The sequence below is a fragment of the Haematobia irritans genome, chromosome 5, assembly GCF_050003625.1.
Source record: "Haematobia irritans isolate KBUSLIRL chromosome 5, ASM5000362v1, whole genome shotgun sequence".
Taxonomy (NCBI): domain Eukaryota; kingdom Metazoa; phylum Arthropoda; class Insecta; order Diptera; family Muscidae; genus Haematobia; species Haematobia irritans.
The window spans coordinates 80,415,015-80,438,738 of NC_134401.1; the positions used below are offsets into that span (position 1 = coordinate 80,415,015).

The 23,724-nt window shown below is 31.7% G+C and overlaps 1 protein-coding gene across 1 annotated transcript in view; it reads left to right on the plus strand.

The window, feature by feature from the left end:
• The first annotated feature begins 4,949 nt into the window (after positions 1–4,949).
• LOC142240767 (uncharacterized) overlaps positions 4,950–23,724 on the plus strand; it is a 74,238-nt gene continuing 55,463 nt past the window's right edge. Inside the window, exons 1-2 of the mRNA XM_075312488.1 lie at positions 4,950–5,529; positions 21,976–22,480. Coding sequence (XP_075168603.1) covers positions 5,209–5,529; positions 21,976–22,480 — 826 coding nt within the window. The 5' untranslated portion in view covers positions 4,950–5,208. The remainder of the gene's footprint in view (positions 5,530–21,975; positions 22,481–23,724) is intronic.

Below are 23,724 nucleotides of genomic sequence, written 5' to 3' on the forward strand. Positions count from 1 at the left end.
GTTTGCACTTAAATATATTGTATTTAAAAGTTGTGCCCGAAACACATTTTATTTATGTCGGATCATATGAAAAACATATTTTTCTAACAGTGTAAGCATACAAAAATTGGCCCATATAAACCGACCCCTCATATTTCACTTCTGGCTCTCTAATTACCGTGCAAACATTGGTTCATATCGGTTCGTAATTATTTATAGACTCCCCTGCATATACCGATCAATAACTGAATTATTTTTTTTTTTGGTGTTTGTTTTATTGGCGATGTTTTTCTCATCAAAAGCCAGGGTATAATCGAGCGATGTAGCCACAAACAAGGCCTACATCTATTGTTGACTTCGAGGAGATCTTATATAGATCTGTTGTAGAACGATGACAGCCGTTGATTCTCCAGAACCAGGGCTGGGTGTGAGTGATGGTGTGTTGATTTTGATGTTCCAGTACTAAGATGATAGTCATATATGAGTCTATGTGTTTCACATAAAGAGTGTGTGTATTTTCTCGGCAAAAGGACGTCTTTCTTCGCTCTATATTAACGATATCACAGGAATGAAATTGCAAAGTATAATTAAAAATAAATAAATCAATAAATATCACAGCAAAAAATATATATCACAGATTGTTTCAGGTGAATCGATTGCCCAAAAAGGCCTTATATTTATATAGGTACTTTTGTTTCATTTATAAATCTCGTAAGCTCCATATAGAGATTTATGTCTTTAGTGGCGAGAATATCGACAATAACTGAATTATGTACACCCAGAAAAAGGTAACCACTTCTTTAAGTTAAAATGAACCCATTGTGAAGAAAGTTGAACTCGTATAGCGCCAAAGACATTTTTATTTCTTTGAACGATGTGATTTTCGTAGAAATTAGGTAGAATGCATTCCATATATTAGTTAACATTTTCCTACATATATGTACCACTGTACTACAGAATGAAAAAATTTAACTGAATTGAATTCATATATGAAATGATTTTATTGAACTTTTTTCATTCATTTGGAGAAATCTTACATACTTGTGCTAAACCTTTTACTTCAAAATTAGAACTGCTTACCTTTGTTTTTATATACAGTTTTTTCTTCAATAAAAGACATATGTCTTTTATTGAAGAATGCAAATCACAATGCAAATCATCTCCAAATTTGTATTCTTTTTGATATTGGAAAATACTTCCTTCTATCGCAACTTCGGATATGGCCTGGTCACAAATCTTTATGTTGTCTTCCGCTGTCTTCTTTTAATCTTTTCCTGGACTACCACAAATTCATCCTCCTAAAACAGAGAAAATATTCAATATATAAAAATAGGAACAAAAAATAAACTTACCTTATCACAGCTTCTCGTACTCATTTATCTTCCTCGAAAAATGAGAAGACATTCGATTTTTATATGAAACTCGCATTATCAAATATTTGATATATATTTTTTTCAAATTTAATAACAACAGGCGTTGCTAATGGTGATAGTTATGAGGTGACATTTTTGAAAACAAAAAGACGGTTGTGTCTGAAAGTTAAGCATTTTATGAAGACACTTCAAAATGATATTTAAAAGGGTTTCTTGAAACTGTCACAACATATAAAGATTGTTTGGTTATGTTCACCACATGTTTTGATGTGCGACCATACATACGTGTTTGTAACCAAGTATATCACGTTAGTATTCTCGTAAAAAACACATTATTTTTACACACAAACATATACAAATATTTTTTTATCCGTGTTACACAACTGGTTCATGATTTAATGCGATATATATAATTAGATTTGGAGCTATATATAGTATATATAATTAGATATGATGTCATATATGAAGATATATAATTAGATCTTACCAGATATGACTGATATAAATAGATATAACAACATATATAATGAGATCTTGAATCAGATCTAATCATATATAACACTATAAATAACATATCTCCGTAGATCTATTTATATCTACAACCATATCTGAGCAGATATAATTATATATACTTTGATATTATTAGACATGATTAGATCTCTCAATTTTTACACGGGATGTTTTATTAATATATTAAATATATTTATTTAGAATCAACAGCATCGACTGGACTTGAAATATTAAAACACATTTGTTTTCTTCTTCTAGTACCTTTCACTTTGAATAAGTTGCTGCTTAGCAATTTTGTCCACCTTTTACAATTTCAATACCTATAAATATAAACAACAAATCCTAAACCAATTTTTTTCACAAAAGGTTAGCGTCACTGAATATTACCTGTTAATTGAAGATTTCAAAAATGAAGTCGAATGAAGGGGTTGTTATTCTACTGGCGTTTTATAAACCAATTTTCAAAAAAACGAACATTTTTCTCACTAGTTTAAAGTAACAAATATTTTATATATTTTTTTGTTTTTTATTATATTATTTTACAATATTATTTCTAACAATCTCTCCGTATACAATAACAACGCGATTCCAACTAAAAAAAACAACCCACGCGCAAAAACATCGATTACATCGATGACAGGTATCGATTACAGGTAGATAAAAGAAATATAGGAAAATTTTCCTATATTCTAACAAGTATGTTTCCTTAAGTATTGAAAGGATTGAATACTTCTTAGTACGAATGAACTAAAATATTTTTCTATGCCAAGTGTTATTCGTATGTATGATAAGTTTTCTATAATAAAGGAAGTCAGAATTATCATTTTATAAGAAATCTTACTAAATTTGAGGAAACTTCGCTTTAGTTCGGTTTTTGTTTATTTTTACGAATGCTTTGTTATCAGTGAATAAAATTTTCTTTTTCAGTAGTAAATTCCTATACCCAGCGAAGAAAACAGTATTAGTAAAATGCCATGCCTTATTCTAGTTAATGAACTATTCCTAACTGCTTTCAATTTAGGATTTTTTTACTGAAACAAGTAAATTTTATTATTTCACACAAAAAATGGAAATAAAATGGCTAAACTAAATTGATTAACATTTTTTCCTTTAGTTTCGAAGACACTTTTTCTGGGTGTAGGTATTTAATTTGTCTTTTTGTCTAATTGGAAATAATTCTGTAACTTTTGAACGGATAAAGATAGCAACATAATTTTTTCTATGTGTGAAAGCTGAAGTGTTTTCCTCTAAGTTTGCCAATTTGTGAGTCCTTATTGGATCCACGAGCTGACCTGTAGGCGTTGAAAGTTGGTCACCTCGGGGGTATGCAATTTTGTTTTAGCTGTACACTCTGCAATTTTGAACCAATTTCAACCATGTAAAGCTCTCTCTACAAAAAAGTTTGCGTGCGTGTGCAATTATCTTTTACCGTTTGCAAGATATGGGCCTACAATTTAATTTTTTGGAAAATTTTGACAAAGTGGGGTCAGTATTTGGAACCTAGAAGTTCTGTTTTTTAGTGGATTCGTAATTTTTCTTCTTAACTGCATTCTACGAATCCTAGAAGAAAAAAATGTGTACCCATATGCTTTAGATAAAAAGTAGTAAAGTCCACAAATTAGAATTTCAAAAAATATCGATTTGACAATTTTTTTTTGGAAAAAAGCACATACATTCTTTCTGTCGTAACATTTTTTTTATAGATTTCTCCCAATCTTTTTTTACTTTTTTCTTATAGGCGACCATATAAGGATACGTTTTAAGCTTTTATCGGCCATTTTAGTTAGTTAGTTAGTAATAGTGGTAGCCCGATATTTCAGGCTCACTTAGACTATTCAGTCCATTGTGATACCACAGTGGTGAACTTCTCTCTTATCACTGAGTGCTGCCCGATTCCATGTTAAGCTCAATGACAACATGGAATCGGCCATTTTGGTCAAGAAGTATATGAGTTTTCAAAAATTCTCATTTGGCAAAGCACCGATTGCTAAGCCGATCTGTTTTCTAAAAAGCGCTATGTGTCCACTAAATAACTGTAAAAGGTTTCAACATCCTACCAGTAAACAGCTGAGAAATATGTAAATTACAAAAAAATAACGTTTTTTCAATATATGTCCCCACTTTGGGAATTTTGGGGGTTTTTGATACCAATTTTGGCAATGGTATATTCAGCAATATTTCTTAAAACAAATTTCTCTGCAAAGATAAATAAAAATCGTAATGATATCACAATTAGTTCAAAAGTTATTAAGGTTTCAATTCATATTTTTAATCCCCAAAAAATCGGAATTTTTGAGAAAAATTGTTCCGTGCCCCAAAAATTTCGTAAAAAGTTTCGTATTTGTTGTTCTTTATAATTGCATAGAAATAAAGCTCTCTCAAATACCTTTCCAACGAGGGTACATAAGATTCGGCCTGGCCGAACTTACAGCCGTATATACTTGTTTTTAAATTATTTTGAAACAAATTATAATGATGAATTTTATAGCATAATATTACCCAGATTCATGTTCCTTACAATTGATGGTACAAATTATTTTATTCATTCATATTTGATATGACATTTTTGCATTCTATTATTTTTGCCACTTGCAGAGAAATTAGTCCCATGGAGAGGCAATATTGCATCTGACTTTATTGTTTTTGTACACATGTGGTTCTACCTTTGTTTAGAATAACTTGATCTGCATTTATTAGAGATTATTTTGTAAATTACTTATATTTTTAATTCGAAATTATGATCTTTTTTATAAAAATGTAAAAGTGAAAACTTTCTTGGGATTTCGTTGTGATTCATTAATTTATGTAATAATTATTTGAATATTTCAAATATACTTGGAAAAAGTGAACTCGATAGTTATTTAGTTAAAGCGACGATAACTATTTGCCGAACTAGGGGGTAGTGTATATGAAATAAACATGCATTCACCATGTAACTATATGTGTGGCCTAAGAATTACCAACACTTGTCAACATGTTTGAAATTCGCTCTCGTAGTTTTAAACACAATTATATGTGAAAAATTGTTTTACGTCTGCATGGCCTCAACATGAGTCTGTGGCTATTCCTGAGTGGTCACCAAATATTGAGTACAGCGGCTTTTAGTGTATTTGAGAGTGTCAATCGTTGCGGTTGTGTGTTTGTGATAAAGTGCTATGGACAGCAAAATATTGAAGTTATAAGAACCACAATTTGTAAACAAAGTGTAAAGAATTTCATCAGAGTAAACTTATAGAAATATGTCAAAGAAGTGAATTAGTAATACCTATCAATTGCGAAAAATATATTCGAATATTGGAAAGTTTTGGTTTTGTTTATTGATCGTTCGCATAATAAGAATTAAATTATGGATGTGTGTCAAAATTATAGTATTGGCGATAATGATAAGATTCCAAGGAATTCGGAGAAAATTGGATATATCTATTGCAGTCCCCGGTTGCAGCTATCTTTTGCATGTACCATTTGTGTGGGTGTAAAGGAGGAATTATTTCTTAACAACGATAAGACTATGTTCATTACAAATGAGTTTGCTGAGTTTCGAGATCACATGCAAAAACAACACTTTGCACGATTAAATCCTAATCTAAATCCACCGTATTCGGAGAAGATTACGAAGAATATCAGTGAAAGTGAACAAGTTGGTTCTGCAGATCGGAATTCTAATATGGTGAGTGTAAATATACCCATAAGACCAAAAGGTGATTTATTACAAAACAATTTTACAATTCCTGCGAACATTTTTTGAATTTGACGGCACTTCTGAGAATCGCCATCATTACGAAAACAGGCGCATACGTATATCCAAAAATTGTTCACCAACATACCTTTCACAATTTTAATCGAAATAACAATGTTTCCAGCACTGATTTTTGGTGCGTTTCCCCATTACAGTTGGCGATTGTTATAGTCTATTGTGGCGATGGGAATAAAATCGTACATTGAAATTCTTACAGGATAATGCCAACTTTTTTTAATTTGACGGCAATTCATAGAATCCCAATCACTTCGAAACCAGTCCTACACGATATCCAAATCTCATCGGAAAACCGCCGTCACTATTTAGAAGTTGTACCACTCGAATTTACTAAATTAAGGGGTTGTTAGAGTATCATTAAACGCAGGGAAGAAATGGGATCAACTCAAACATGTTTTAAAAGCATACATGGTTGCCTAATAAGGACATTTCAAATATTTCAATATAGTATTTAATAACAATATTGCTTTTAGATCTATACATTTATTAATTACCTATTTGTTTAAAAATGCAAGTGCCACAGCTCACTTAGATTGTCCCTACCACTATAAAATCCACCAGTGTGTTTATGTTTGATCGATACAGCATGTTTGGAAAAATATCTGAAATAATCACTTTATTTCATTTTCAATGTTGACAATTCTTCACCGATATACCTTTCACATTTTCAAGCGCAATAACAATATTTCCAACGCTGATATTTTGATAGATTTCAAAATTGAAAAAAACAAAAAAAAAAAAACGATTAGAGAATAATACTATGTTCCCACACACTCGTATTCCTGTTTCGCCTTTCCAAAACTTTTCAATTTTCACACCGATTTGAGATGCTCTGGTTTGACATTTACCTCAAAACTAAGAATTCCCATTTATTCCAAATTCAAGTATGCATATGCAACGTTTGATTATCCATTGTTTCTATGAATTTTATTTCAATAATTTTACATATGTATATGAAAAGGTTTTGTTTAGTGGGAGCATATTTCAAATTAGTATGGTTCACATTCAACAACTGACGGGGTTTTGAGGATAACTTGTTTTTTTTTTTACTTTGATTTTAGTATGAGGAAAACGACTGGTTTTAAACGCTTACTAATGGAAACGATTTCAAATCCTAATCAATAGACGTATGATTTATGAAAATACCATAGACGAAGAAATGTATAGACGTCTCATGTCCATTAACAATTATTTTGTTTATTTGCAGTGCGCAGGGAAATACGTAAGGGTCGTTTATTTTCCAAAATTTTTAAACGTAAATGTTGTCCGGATCAATATCATAATAAATCTCACCATAAAATAAAAAAAAAATAGCCAAATCCACTCACTGTTACTGTTGATCCAATGTAATAAACCGCATCAAACAGCTACACCTTGATGATGAAGGTTAGGTTAGTTTAGGTATAGAACGGGCTGTTCTTTTATTCTCACTTTAGATACCACAAGTGGTGAACTTAACTTGAAAAACTTTTTTGGTGTTTGGTCAAAACCGAATTTGAACCCACTACCCTGTGTATGCAAGGCGGGCAAGCTAACCATTGCACCACGGTGGCTCCCAGTGCAAACTTCCTTCTTATCAATGAGTGTTGCCCGATTACATGTTCAGACTTTTTATAGCCGAGTCCAAGCGGCATTCTACATTACGGCGAATCTTTGGAACGTTCAGAAATGTTACCAGCATTACTGAGAAGGGATAATCCACCGCTGAAAAACTTTTTTGCGTTTTGTCGAAGCTGGGATTCAAACCATGTTCCTTTGCATTTGACCTACACTATGAGGCGCTTCTCAACAATAACTCTCCGATTTTCTGAGCCTCGGATGTGACAATACTCGTACACAGTTTGTTCAAGATGTTGACCTGAGAATTAATTCAAATGTTAAAGAAATTCGTATTAGACAGGGGGATAGGGCAATAATCTTACTGATGTTAAAGAATTTAATTAGAAAGAGAATTCGCTCGAGTTGACAAAGGAATGATTCAAAATATCAAGGCTGAATTTAAGAGAAAATAATACATATATTATACTATCGGCGTTAAATCATAATAACAAACATTTTTGAAATTCCTTAACTTAGTATGTATATCTTTGAGAGTGACTCAAATAGTTATAATTTTAACACAGGTAAATTTAGCGTTAGGTAATTCATTTAAGATTGGTTTAAAAAACGTAGGTAACTACCTGGTGTTGAAACAAATATAGACAATTCAATATGCATGTAATTAATAACCCATTACAGACAAGGAATTTCCCAGCAAAAAATTTTCAAACGTCTTTTCAACCATTGTATCAAAAGAGGAAGGCATCCATTGAAAATCAACATGATGTAAAGAGCAGAATTCAGGTTGTAATTGTGGTTAAACTCTTCACGAATTATTTCATAGCTATTGCTTAGTAATAAGTACTGAATACCAGCATTTATAAAAGTGAATGGGGTCCCAATAGACTTGCCAGATCCAATTTGTCAACAAGATAGAAATTGACAAATAAAAGCACTCATACTATTGCTTTTAATTTAATTTTTATTATTATTTTTTTTATTTGTTGTTTTGATCTCAGCTTTAAAACCATTGTGTTGACTAAACTACAAGAGTAGCTTAACCAACAGAGGAAAAGAATGTTTGTTAAATTTATTTGGGCAAAGCCCTATAGACTGCAAGATGGTTGGATGGACGCACGTTTCGGAATTACCACATTCCTCATCAGCATCCTCTACTTGCAGCAAAACTATCTACCAATTATCAGAATAAATTCAGGCAGTTCGCTAAACCCAAAGTGAACCACACTTTAACCTTCCGATAAAAGGTTTATGATAGCCGGCTTATTTTTTTTTCATAAAAATTATTATTAGAATAAAAGCAAATATATCATCAAAAGTAGAAATAACAGAAACAATGTAAAAGAAACAATATAACAATGAAAAATCAGTTATTGCCATATATAATTCGTATTCTTAAATACAGAATAAATTAATTCTCTATCATGGGGTGTTGTTAAAAATTTTTGCAATCCTCATTACAATTTATTCTTACTAATAGTTCAGCTTCAAAGGTCATTATATTGGGATAGAAAACACAAATGAGATACATACCTAAAGATAACTATATTTTTAAATTATAATGGTACAATATATAAATATACATATGTATCATATTAGTCCTTATAAATACGACTATAGTTTTATTGATAGTAAATATACGCTCTTTCGATGTGTTTTTTGGAAATATAAACTTCTGTTTTTTAAGTATTATTACATATGTAGCTAGAATAAATTAGAGAGAAAAAAATTACTTACAAAAACTTGACAAATCATTTTTTCACTTGACACGCATTAAAACTTGACAACCAAACCAAATCAAACCCGTCTGGCAACCCTAGGTCCTCCTACCAAGCAAATATGGCCCCATTTAAACTTAAACCGCACACTAGATATGCTAGTGTTCTCGAGACGTCAGATATCACTTCTGATATCTGCTATAACGGGTCGCTGCCTGATAGGCGATTTTGCAAAAGCTATAGGCGTGAAGTATAATGACTATTGTATGAGCTGTCATGATGCGGAGGAAAAGAAATCAATTAAACACCACTTGTGTGAGTGTCCTGCATTTTGTGTAAAGCGCAAGCAACTTTTAGGAGCATATAGCTTCAGATTACTGGCGGATCTGGAAAACGTTAACTTAAGAAGTCTGCTAATGTTTTTGGAACAATCTGGTTGGTTCAACAAAGAAAAATAATCAAGAAGGTTCAGCGGTTAAAACTAGAAGTGCCCATATGTAATAGGTACTTTTAGTTAATGTGATATCACAATGGACTGAATAGTCTAAGTGAGCCTGAACCTTAATCGGGCTGCCACTTTAACCTAACCTAACCTAACCCTAGGTCCTAAGTACAGGGCTGTTAACTTATTTGTGCGAAATAATTTCAGAGTGGCATCACTACCCGATCGAAAAAAAAAACTCAAAATCAAGATATCACAGTTATTCCGCGCAAGCGGTTTTTATATGGATGGTGTCCGATGGGAGAATTTCAAGGGTTGTAACGACACTAAGCAAATATGGCCCCATCTAAACTTAAACCGCACACTAGATATCAAGACGTCAGATATCACTCCTGATATCTGCTATAACGGATCGCTTCCAGATTTGTGTAAGGCGTAAGCGAATTTTAGGAGCATACAGCTTTAGATTCCTGGCGGACCTGGAAAATCTTAACTTACTTTTAGTTGATGTGGTATCACAATGGACTGAATAGTCTAAGTGAGCCTGAATATAAATCGCGCTGCCACTTTTTATATGTATAATATTTTTTCCGCTACCATGACTCAAACCTGGATTGTCTGCTCTATAATCGTTAACAGTCGTCATAGTACATTGCACCACCGGTGAAGTTGTTATAACAACGTCTAACGATTATTTCAAGACTTTTCATAAACAAAGAAAAACGAACGCCGTTCATGAACTCAGGAGCATTTCGATTTATTTTTTCGCGAACGTTTCATTTTGTTGCCCAATTTTGTAACGTATTTTGTTGCTATTAGAGAACGGCCATTGAAATGTATACCCACGTTTGATTCAGAATATTTTTAAGACATACTTGCAATAAAGAAAATATCATTGAGCTGGGGAAAATTTCTTTAAATACTCGAAATAATGGATGTTGTACACCAAAGTTGTAGTCATTTCGTGCAGAATGCAAAATATTTCTTTAATCAACTTGTACATTCTTGTAGGCGCCGTAGTGCGGATATTGAATGAGCGAACTTTCAAACATGGAAAATTGTACTTTTCGACTTTTTAAAATTTTCAAAATATCAATTTTTGCGGATGAAAGTCGACTTTTTGAAGATGAAAAAAAGTGAACTTCGCTTTTTGTGTTCCTCAAATCACTATGGTGGACAACAATTGCTCTAACGCATGGTGATTTGAGGAGGCCCCTCTACAGCGTATTCGTATCCCATGCTCCAATCCCATTTACTAACGAACACTAAAAAGTTTTCCAATGGTGGACTATCGCCTTTCCATGACATTTCTGAGTGTTTCAAAAATTGTCTAAGTGGTTTTACCATTATGTAAAACGCCGTTCGGACTCCACTATAAAAAGGATGTCCCTTGTCATTGAGATAAACATGGAATCTGACAGCACTCATTGATAAATTTCCACAAAATATGAAATTTTTTCAAATAACTGAAAAATTTTATTATTTTTAAAAAATGTTCTTCAATTTGCAAAAAATATTAAATAATAAATAAAATTATCATGTTGCTGTTATTAAAATATTTTAGTTTACATTTTCTAAAATAAACCAACATGGGTTCATTTTGTTTTTGGGTGAAGATGAAAGTTCTACACTTCTAAGACCTTTACAATGAAATATGGGCCGTATAAAAAAAACATTATAGGTTCCACTTCGAAGTTAAAGAGTCTGATTACTTGTCATGTTTAAAAGTGTAAGAATGCGGGTGGTAATTCAAAAAATCTGTACTACAAATGCACGCTAACACACATTTCTTGATTTTCTATGTCAGGATATTATCGATGTGTCTCACTGAGAAATTTTTATGCTGTCATGTCCGTCCATGCCACATATGTACTAAGTAATTAAGGGGTCAAAGATTTCCCATAAGAAGTTAAAGCGTAATTGAAATGCAAACCAGGTAAGTAACACCATTTAGTTACCTGCTGATTGGAATAGCCATGCCGATTACTTTTTCATAAATATTTAAGATTTTCCTCTATTCTAGAAGAAAATGTCATTTCCCAATTATCTGAAGTGTTTTCCATTGTGTAGTACAAACTATTATTTATTTGACACTTTAGAAAAGTCACAGTTACCTTTTTAAGCCAGGTACTATTTAAAACATTGTTTATCACAAAGTTAACTAATTCGTGTATGACTGTGACGTCACAACTGAAAGTCAATCTTAAATCATAAGGCAGGTACTATATTCGAAAATCACATTTTTCCACGGTTAGTTTTTCGAGTCATTTCCAAAAGATGAAAAGATTTGAAAAAAATATTATCGTATTCATATATGTTTTTTTTTTCATTGTTAATTAAGAGTTTTGGTGAAACCAGAAAGATGAATACTATATTCACGCTCAACAGTAGAAATCCAACATTAAAACGCAAAAATAGATCTGAAAATGTATTTGTTGCTCTATAAACTTATCAAAATCGAGAAGGAAATAGTCTTTAGTATCAATTTATACACGGACGAAAAATACTGTTTTTCATATGTTTGGGAGTAAAATTATATGTTTGGAACTCAAATTTTTAACACAAAATTTTTATGTGCAAGGATATAATGTTCATAAACTAGCATAACATGTTTGGGACATATATGTTAATATGTTAGAACATATTATGTTTGGGACATAAAATGTTTGTAAATATAATATGCTTGGATTCAAAAATATATTAATTTAGAAATAGCCTATATACATATATGTGTTTAGAAAGAGAGGTAACCAATATAGAAAATCTCATTAAAATTTTATTCCAACAGTGTATGCCTAAGGTGAAACATAACATGTTTAAACAATACAAACAATATTTTGTTTGGACAAATTCTGAAAATATATATGCTTGAAGCAAAATGTTTTTGGGGTATATGTTACAGAAGCGATTTTTTTGAGGGTGTAGACTTTACAGGAATATGTTTGTTTTCATTTATAATTTCGATTAGTTCAGGAAAAGCGAAAATAAAGTGATTTTTAACTCGAAAATCGAACATAGCACGGGCCTTAAAATTTCATTTCAGAGGAAAATGAAAAAACCTTTCATTGGATGTAAGTATAGTATACTAATTAAGCCATTTTTGTCGGATGTAAAGATTGTACCACATTAATGGCACATGTGTGAGATACTTCATAGCGAGTTAGAAGATTTTTGATAGAGTTTTTTGAAAATGTAGGTAAACTATTTTTAACTCGTGTGATTTGCATTAGATTGGCATTAAATAAATATAAAAAAATTGTTAAAAAATGTAGTTGGTAAAATTACAATTATTTCTGAATTCGATTGTGACTATTATTGGAATGGGTCCCTAACGCCGAATCCATTTGGATAATGCAACCAACTCCAACTAAATAAATTTGCAACTACGAAAAAGAGCTTGACAATAAATTCTATTGTCACAACCAATCTATTTTATCTATGTGCTTGCACCCTTGTTGTTTTTTATTCATTTTTATTATGATTACAAAATCGTCAGCTTATGAAATGAAATCTAGATTTTATATGATATAAATGATGTATGATAAATGAGGATGTTGGTCATTGAAGTGTTCAATTCAATACATCTCAAGATAGGGAATAATGTGCATTATCTCGGACTCTAACTCTTCCATTTGACAAAATATTTTTAAAATAACTAATAGCGATTTCGATTGGGAAAAAAGTTGCAACATTCTCGAAATTGATTGCAAGATTTCAAGGACACTGTCATAGATTTTGGATACTTTATACCTCACAATATTATAAATTAATAATAACTTTAGAATTACACTATCATTTGGCCGAAATGTCAATTAGGGAAAAAGTAGTGTAACACCAAGGCAACATATTTTTGCGAATCGAAAACGCCCTAAGTTTGTACTTTTTTACATATAGGGTCTATTCGAAATAGTGGATCTGTTTTCGAAATAAAGGTCGAAAAATTTCATCGAAATCGGATTTTGCTATAGTTCCCATATATGTTATTTTATCGCCCGATTTTCGAAAATTTGGTCTTAATAGCCTTATTTATTAACCGAGCTCCCATATATATGTAGCACTCAATTTTGAAAAATGTATCCCTAATAACGTTATTTTACTATAGTGGCCTCATTTATTAACCGATCTTATTCAAATTTAGCACACAGTAACACGGTGTGGTATCAATCAAACCTGGAAAATATCATCAAAATCTGTTCAGATTTATTTATAGCTCCCATATATATACATCGCTCGATTTTCCCAAATTTTGCTAATAATACTCTTATTTATTAACCAATGCTACTCAAGTTCCAAATTTTTATGTATTATCCGATCGTATTTAGACTTGCATATAACTCTTTTACAATAATATTGCCCGATTTTCCCCAATTTTGATTTTTTACCCACACTAATTGAGCGATTTCTTCTTTATTAATAATGGACTCACTATGAGTTATACTCGTGACAAAACTCCCATAAAATATACCCCTTAATGTTCTTAAATATGGAAATGCGGTTTATCGCTCAAACCTATACCAATGTTACCCCACAAATGCTTATGTTTACTACTTCAGTAGGGGCGGTTTAGGGTATGATATATTCAGCCCCGCCCGACTTTCTACATTACTTACTTGTTTTTATGCTAACCCAACACAAGTATGTTTATGGCACTGCTTTAAGTCCAAAAATGGAAGTAACCAATTGGCGCCTTAAAAATATACATGCCTAAGGTGAAAAATAATATGGCTGGACTTTGGCCTCACGACAATATTTTTTTGTTTCAAATAATGTCATTTTTTTTAAATGGCATCATTTGACCATTTTTTACCACGGTACACGAAATTTCTCCCAATTTTTAAGAAATTTTCTACGGTTAAGCAAAAGAATAATATTCTGTAAAATTTAATTAACTTGTTGTAAGTATGATGAACTAAACTAAATTATAAATTACAAGCTCCATGTTTTCTGTTTATCATTGGATGGCAGGATTTTGCTTCCAAACAAAATGTTGTTTGAACACATTCTAAAAAGGACTCAGTATTAGAATATTGAATTCACATTCTCCTGTGTACGAAGTCAAATAGAGAAAATAAAAGTGTTCATTTCACAATTTTAAAAATCATCAATATTCTATTAGTCGTTCTTGTGGCTGACTACAACTGTAATTGACATGAGAGGTGTAAGATGAATTCCTTGAACGGCGAGCAATGTGTGATTATTCCCAAACAACCATATAGTGTTATATGCTACATTTCAATGAGAGAAGAAAACAAACAGGCATTTCTATCTCAAATTCTTTTCGTGCCATAAACAATGGTTTTTATTAATTCTTGGTTTCTTCTTATCTTGATATTTGATATGTTATGTAATGCCACAGAGAATAAATGTGCTTCAAGTGTTTCACATTAGTTGAAGAGACTCATGAGAAAAAAAAAACAACAACAAAAATAAACAATAATACAAATATTGGTCTCGGAAGAAAATAAAATTTGAGTTTATTTTATAAAATGTTATGTTTAATGAGGTTTCATATTACGGTCTTTGAGAGACTTTATGCGGTTTAAATCCTAAAACTCTTTGGATAGTAATACTGATTTTGATTTTCACGATCATTAAGCCATAGGTCATGGAACACATTTTATATAAACATTGGAATGACCACAATTAAAAAAAGAATCCACCAGGAAGGAAAATGAACACTGAAAAAATATTTACGTGATATTAAAGATTACGCATCCTAAATTTTAGGATGTGCAATTTACAATATATTAAAAAAATCTTTAAAATAATGTAATTTTGATAATGTTTAAATTCTTTGCTTCAAGAATTTTGTCATTAAATTTAGGACAAAAATTTTGGAAATTTATATCCCTCCGTTAAAGTCACATGCCTTTGAAAAATTGAATTTTTATTTAAAGAAATCGTCCTTAAATTCACTGAAATATTTAATCTTTAGATTTAAGTTAAAAACGCTTCAAATATAGGCTAAGACTTATTGTCCTCACAAGCATCTCTACAATATACCTGCCCCTATACACACACACACACACACACACACACATATATATATATATATATATATATATATATATATATATATATATATATATATATATATATATATATATATATATATATATATATATATATATATATATATATACTAGGGGCAGGTGTATTGTAGAGATCTGCATGTGGGTGAAATTACACTCACGAAGAAACATGTATGGTATATTCACGCATGATATGAGAGTAAGAGCACATTCACGAAATCAAATGTAACACGTAACTCACGCACGAACAACGTTTAAAGCAACACGCACACAAACGATTCACAACAATTCGTGATTCACAAGAATACTCGGGATACAACAATTCTCGTGATTCCGGGATTCACGAAAATTCTCTCATACTCGGGATACAAAAATTCTCGTGATTCCGGGATTCACGAAAATTCTCTCATACTCAGGATACAAAAATTCTCATGATTCACGAAAATTTTCCTGACACGACGGTTCCTTTGATTCACGAAAACTCTCGTAATTCACTACAAACTAAGTATGGTTGACCAGCGGTTCACCAAATTATCAACTCGTCGTTTTTTTGGTTTTGTCAAAAGTAAGATCGCGCAGAACCTAATAGGACATAGCTTTCCCATACCCAAAACAGAGAATACAGATTGGTTGGGACGATCGAATTTGTTGCCAACCTCCTTTCGGCAGTTGCAGCTACTATCAATTGGCGGTTGTGTCTCCCAAATAATTCGGTCCTGCCAATCTAACTATGGTAAGGAGTACTTACATGGCATAAAGAGTTGATTTTGTCAACCAAAAAAATTCTTCTGTCACCTTCTTCATTCGGTTGATTCGATCAACCCTCGCAGTACATATAACCGAATTATGAAAAAAATTGGTCCTGTTACCTACATAACGCTACCTACATCTACTTTTTTAATTAAAGAAGTCAATTTTTATATTAATTTGCATTAATTATTTTATTATTATTTCATTATGTAAAATGGTGTCATAAATATAATAAAACGTATAATTATAGAATACACATATATAAAACAAAAATATCGCTGATGATATTAGTAGTCTATAAAAAAATTCATTCCATTAAAAGATCTCACTGAAATCTGTTCAGATTTAGATATAGCTCCCAAATATAGCTTTCAACAGATTTGCACCCACACTGAAAAAAATATTGTCGTGAGGTCAAAGATTTCATGTCTTTAAAATAGGAATGCAAATTTAGCTTAGCATAGAAGACGCATTTCTCTAATATAAAGTGTTTTCCTTGTCCAAAAGTCGATAAACTTTTCAATGAAGTCGAATTGTCCTTATAATAAGTGATTTGACTTAAAAGTGGGTATCATAACATGAAAGAAAAAAATTTTGGGCTAAGGTCAACTTGATTTTAATAATTCAGAAAAAAATTCTTTAAATTTAATGAAATTGTCTTTAAATTAAATTTGTTGTATTTTTGCATCTTGACTACAAAGCAAAAAATCGTTCAAATATAGGACATGTTTTTCAATACTTTATTTTAAAGACGTTTCTTACTTGAAACATAGCATAATTTCTACTGGAAGTCGAGTCTTAATTTGGAAAATAAAGTTGTTGTTAACTCATTTTTAAAGGACTTTGATAGCATATGAAAAAAAAGCTGAAAAAGCGAAAATATAAAATATGCTTCCTAGAAGCAAGTACACAGAACCCAAATTTAAAAGATAATTGTGTCTTAAAAGTATCCTTACTTGTATTCTCCGCTTCTTTGACTCGGAATCAATACCAAACATTTTAAAGTAAAGACAAAATCTTTGAAGTCGGGCATGCTTTTTTCAGTGCATATGAGCACAGACGCATGAGATTCAGCGAGGTTTTAGTTCAATTGACTTGATATTTTACACAAAGAGTAGATTTCACATCCTTCAAATCCAAATCAGTTCAGATTTAGATAAAGCCTCCATATATATGTACTTCCGATTTGGGGAAATATGGCCAGAATGCCTATTTTTACACACAACTTCAAAGATACGCAATTGCATACATAAGCCTTCGACATCTATAAATATCGCCAAATATTGTTCAAAAACTTACAATTCACCAAATTTCTTGGCGAGATCTAACGAATGGTGCAGGGTATGATATAGTCGGGCCTTACTTGTTTTTATTTCAACTTGTCCGTGACTTTAACTCTTACAAACGTTGGGATCAAACGGGAACCACAACCTCCATGTTTAATTTTACTTGCTAAAAAATCGGTACATGGAGTTATTTTAAATTCTCTAAAAAATACTTCGAATACAAACCATTGTCCACTGGAAATATCCTCTTCTTAGATTGTCCTAAAAAATGTATTTCTGTCTAATTGCATCTTTCCTCCACATCTTTCTCAATTCCACGAGATTTTTTAGTTCTTAATACAAACAATGTAATACAACAATGTTGAAGAAATTATTCAATTTTATAAATTTGTTAAATTTTACCTTTCGCCTGGACCGTGGACCATACACTTTGTAAGTCAATACACTATCTACTAGGCTACGTAGCTGTTATTGTCATCAATAGAAAATTATCGTTATAAGTTATATTTATATAGCATAGTTTGCGGCGCCCACGAGCCGATGCTAACAAAACATTATTTAACAGAAACATACATTTGTTGGCCACTTGGAGCAATGTTAGCATGCCCGCCTTGCATGCAAAGGGTCGTGTGTTCAATCCCTGCTCCGACTGAACGCCACAATTTGTTTACATTTATTTTTACATATACAAAAATTCCGAAAAGATGTTCGATATTTCATATTACTATATTACATTTTTACAATGAAACTTCGAAATGTGGGCTTGATATAAACGAAATGGACTGAGCTTTTGGATAAAATCCCCAGTCTTTACCATCATATGAATTTCGTTTGAATCTTATAAAATTACCCTCATTGTCAAGTCGCAGGACAATGTTAAATATCTGTTATATACTGAATATAATTCAAGGTGAGATTGAATCAGAGTTTCTTCTCAACAGGCTTGCCTTCAATATACCTATTAGGCCCACGAGGAATTTTGAACCATTAAAAATTCTATATCATAGAACAAACTTTGCAAATAATGATCCTTTTCGAAGATTATGAGCGCAATTCAACAAATATTTTAACCTTATAGATCTGTCTGAGAATCGAGTAACATTAAAGAGAAACATTATCTTGCACTTGAACAGATAAATTATTTGTACATATTAGTCTGTAAGGATTTTGTATCTATAGACGTAAAAAAAAAAAAAAGATTATTTTTTATTGCAAAAATAACAGTTTTGTAACAAAAAAAGGTTTTTGGTATAAACGTTTTAAATTTTCGAAGAAATTAAAAAACTCTAACAAAAGAAGAACGTGAAGTAGAGTTTAAACATACAAAATTGTACAATATACACATTAGTTTATTCGGGCGTGAACTATTTTTTACTAGCATTTACATTTAAAAGTTATCGTGTTTTGAAATAGAAATAAATATGAATTTTTAATAACGATTAATTTTGTACTTATTTTTTACCTTTAAAGCCGGTATTCACGTTTACTTTTCTTTAATAATTCATTTTAAAGAATAGAAACGTTTTCAATTGTTGCTTTGGATCATTCCCCACCAAGTTATAATACAATTTGCCAAAAAAAAGTTATAATGTTATTCTGCTTTTAGAGTTTTGCCGCAAAAATGAAAAATAATTTTAGCGGCAAAACTATAAACTTAATGCCCGCTTTTACTTTTGAAAGTGTCCGTCAACTCCTCTTGGACTACTTATTAATAAAGAGGAACTAAATTTTGTGTTCATATATTTTACTGTTTAATTTTTCACTGTTTCCCCCTGTTTTCATTGTACTGTCCCAACTCTAAAAAGAGTATAGTGCCCTTTCGTTATTTTTTATGAAGATCCCTTTGTAATTTTTCCATAAATTTCCCATTTTTTTTTAATTTCCATTGTCTGAATATTTTGACTAACTCGTCGTATGTTCCGATTCTGACGAACCAAGAAAAAAAATTGTGCCCGTAATGCCAAAATGATAAAGAAACAAGTATAAAGAATAGTAAGTTCGGCCGGGCCGAATCTTAAATACCCACCACCATGAACCAAATATTAGGGTTTCCTTTGAAATTTCAGGAGGGCTTGAGGACTTGAGGACGCTTCCCGAAGATAAATTTAAAGATTTCACCTATGATGACTATATAAGATTCTGGATTTATAAGAACCATTTTTGTTTGAGTTTTAGAGGAATCATTAACATCTCTTGTAAGTGTGCAAGAAAATTATAAAATAACGTCTTGATTTGAAATCTTAAAGCTGTAGATTTTCACCCGAGAAGAAAAATCTGGAAATTTTACATTGAGTTTCAAGCAATTTTCATGATCTATATGGAGGCATTACCAAATGGACCGATAAAAACTTAATCCAATACACGTTTTTGTGAGACTAAAATACCAGAATATTTACAATTTCAGGCAAATCGGATAAAAACTACGGTTTCTAGAAACCCAAGGAATTAAATCGGGAGATCGTTCTTATGGGGGCTATACTAAATTATGGACCTATACTCACCGTTTTCAGCACACCTCTTTATGGCCCGAAAATACCTCTAGATTTCCAATTTCAGGCAAATTGCATAAAAACGTCGGTTTCTAAAAGCCCAAGAAGTAAAATCGGGATATCGGTCTGTACGGGGGCTATACCCAAACATGGACCGATACTCACCATTTGTGGCACACCTCTTTATGGTCCTAAAATAACTATAAATTTCCAATTTCAGGCAAATTGTATATAAACTACGGATTCTATAAACCCAAGATGTAAAATCGGGAGATCGGTCTATATGGAGGCTATACCAAAACATGGAACGATACGGACCATTTTCAGCACACCTTTTGATGGTCCTCAAGTACCTCTAGATTTTCAATTTCAGGCAAATTGGATAAAACTACGGTTTTTATAAGCGCAAGACCCCAAATCGGGAGGTCGGTTTATATGGGGGCCATACCAAAACATGGTCCGATACTCACCATTTTTGGCACACCTCTTTACAGTTCTAAAGTACCTCTCGATTTCCAATTTCAGGTAAATTGGATAAAAACTGCGGTTTCTATAAGCACAAGAAGTAAAATCGGGAGATCGGTCTATATGGGGGCTATACCAAAATATGGACCGATACTCACAATTTTTGGCGCACGTTTTTGTGGTCTTACAATACCTCTAGATTTCCAATTTCAGGTAAATTGAATAAAAACTGCGGTTTCTATAAGCCCAAGAATTAAAATCGGGAGATCGGTCTATATGGGGCTATACCAAAACATGGACCGATACTCACCATTTTTGGCACACCTCTTTATGGTCATAGAATACCTCTAGATTTCAAATTTCAGGCAAATTGGATAAAAACTACGATTTCTATAAGCCATGACCCCAAATCGGGAGGTCGGTTTATATGGGGACTATATCAAAACCTGGACCGGTATAGCCCATCTTCGAACTTGACCTGCCTGCAGACAAAGCACGATTGCTTCATTATTGAAGACTGTAGCGTGATTACAACAGACAGACAGACGGACATCGTTATATCGTCTTAGAATTTCTCCCTGATCAAGAATAAATATACTTTATATAGTCGAAAATCGATATTTCGATGTGTTACAAACGGAATGACAAACTTATTATACCCCCGTCACCATTCTATGGTGGTGTGTATAAAAAACACATGGCAACACATACATAAAATGCTGTTCTCAAGAAAAAACACATGCTGTTTTTTTCAAAAGTATATTCTCTTTACTCCGAATACTCGTTTTAATATTCAAATTAAATAATATTTAGACTTAAGCAAATCAATTTTTTTGCGATCCTTATTAACATGCCAAGCACATACCCAAAACAAATGAACTCATAAAACAGTTTTCCGAAATAACAACCCTCCCGGTTTCCATCTCTATTTCTTTCTCTTTTCTCTCTCTGTCGCTCTCTGAATAAAATATCATAACATATATATGTTTACTCGAAATTTGTAAATTTATATATGTTTATATTCACACATATTATTTTTATAAAACATTCATGTCCCACACATAATATATTCTAACATACTAACATATGTGTCCCAAGCATTTAATGCTAGTTTAGGAACATTACATTATAAATATACTTAAATATATTTTGTTTAAAAAATTATGCCCGAAACACATTTTGTTTATATCGGAACATATGAAAAACATATATTTCTAACAGTGTACAAGTCGTATGTATTTTGTATGTCAGAGAACTTTTCAATTGCCCCATAACCGTTATGATTTTCGAAGTTGAAATATGCAAATATTAGAACCCTGTAAAGGGATTATTTGCAAGTGACATAAATGAGAGTAAAGGAAATAAAAATGTATGTCATTATGTGGCAGAAAATTAAAATGGGAAACAACCGCATCCAGCCATTTATTATCTGTTTCAACCATTTGCAAGCAGACATTTCTTAATTTACAAAACAAAAGTATGGTAAATGGGTTGAAGCTATATGGATGCCTCCTTCGCCAAAAGGAGTTGTCAAAATCTAAACGTGAAATCTAATTAATTATAATTAGATCTATTAACAATATTGCAATCGCATTTGACATAAGCACTTTTATTTTTTAGGAACTATCCGGTGAAGCAACCCATGAGCAATTCCTAGAGCGCAATCGAAGTGGCTCAGACAACGTGAACAAACACGAACCCGAAATTGAAATAAACGATGTATATATTTCAGATTCTGATATATCAGAACACCAAACAACTCAACCAGTTCACGATTACAATAACACATTTTTAGGTCGCTTTCAAGGATCTGGTTCTCATGTGTCTAAGGATAACGTTGCATTGCTCGAAAATTCTTTGGAAACATCTCGCAATTCCTTCAACCTCTCTCCAGTTCACATATCCAATGGCGACGATGATACACAGGACTATGCGCCTAGTCTGCAAATGAAATCCCATGATATTGTCACTATTGAATTATCGGATGACGAAGATACAAACATTTTGGAAACAAGATCAAGACGAAACTCTATATCTGATAGCATGTTTAACTGCAACATATGCTCCGAAATGTTTCTCCAAAGGGAGGATCTATTGCTACATAGAAGAATCCACAATGTAACAGGTAATGATATGGAATTATGCAATGAAAAGATATTGTCAAAAATTTCATGACCTTAAAATACGAATGCAAATTTTGCTTAGCAAGAATAAGCATTTCTCTGATATTAAATTTTTTCCTTCCCCAAAACTCGATAACTTTTAACTCATAATATGAACGACACTATAGCCTGATATGTTACTTTAAATATTATTCCAATTTTAATAACAGCTTATTGGACATGAAGATTATTTTTTATATACACTTTTATTTTCTTATTATTTAATTTTTACAATATGAACAAAATTTTCGGTCAAACCGGTGCGTCAATTCTGGGCTTGTCATAGGATGGAAGTCCTTCATTTCAACAGCCGTTGCACTGAATATTTTGTCAAATAAATAATTTTTATAATTTTTAATGGATTTTAACGCTTGTCGGAAACGTTTGACCTCAAATATTTTCAAAAATTCACAATTTTTTCAGGTTGGATTTAGCATTTTTTTCGACAAAATTTCATAAAATGGTACAAATCATTTGATTTGTACCATTTTATGAATTCTTACTCTGTTTGCAACCTATTTGAAACAAAAAAGATAAAATTACCCATTAAAAGTATGAAAAAAACATGATACAGAAAAGTGAATTAAAAGAACTTCCTTCTTCTTCTTATATGAGATGTGCTTATATCCGTTACCTATTGTACTCAAAAGTTGGTTATGACTTTTGTTCTTTTCAATAATTTTCCCGATGAAGTCTTTCAATGAAAAGACGAAATATTGAATATATGTGTAAAAATAAAAATACAGACCTCTAGCTCGTTTTTATCAGCAATTATCAATTGAAAAATATTGTTAATACATCAAAAACGCAGATCCCATTATTTATATCCCAGATCCCATCATTTATATTATACATCGTTTTTATTTTGTTTTATTTTCGCTATACATTTTTTATACATATATTCTCTCGTATAAATTAAAAACAAAAAAAGGTAACACTCCTAATTTGCAAACCTTTCTCAAAAGAACCATGGACGTGAAAAAGTCCAACGGCACAGGTTCAAATCCACGCGGAAGTGAAATTTTTATATTATTTCCATTGCTCCTTTTACAATTTTATTGATTCTGTTTTAATATTGACGTAGATTTTCTTTAATTTTTTTATTTTCGAATTAAAATTTATTTAACAATTAACAATTAAATATGCGTATGCGTTCGAATTTTCAATAAAATGAAAAAGTCACTTCTGGGATACATGTACATAAGAG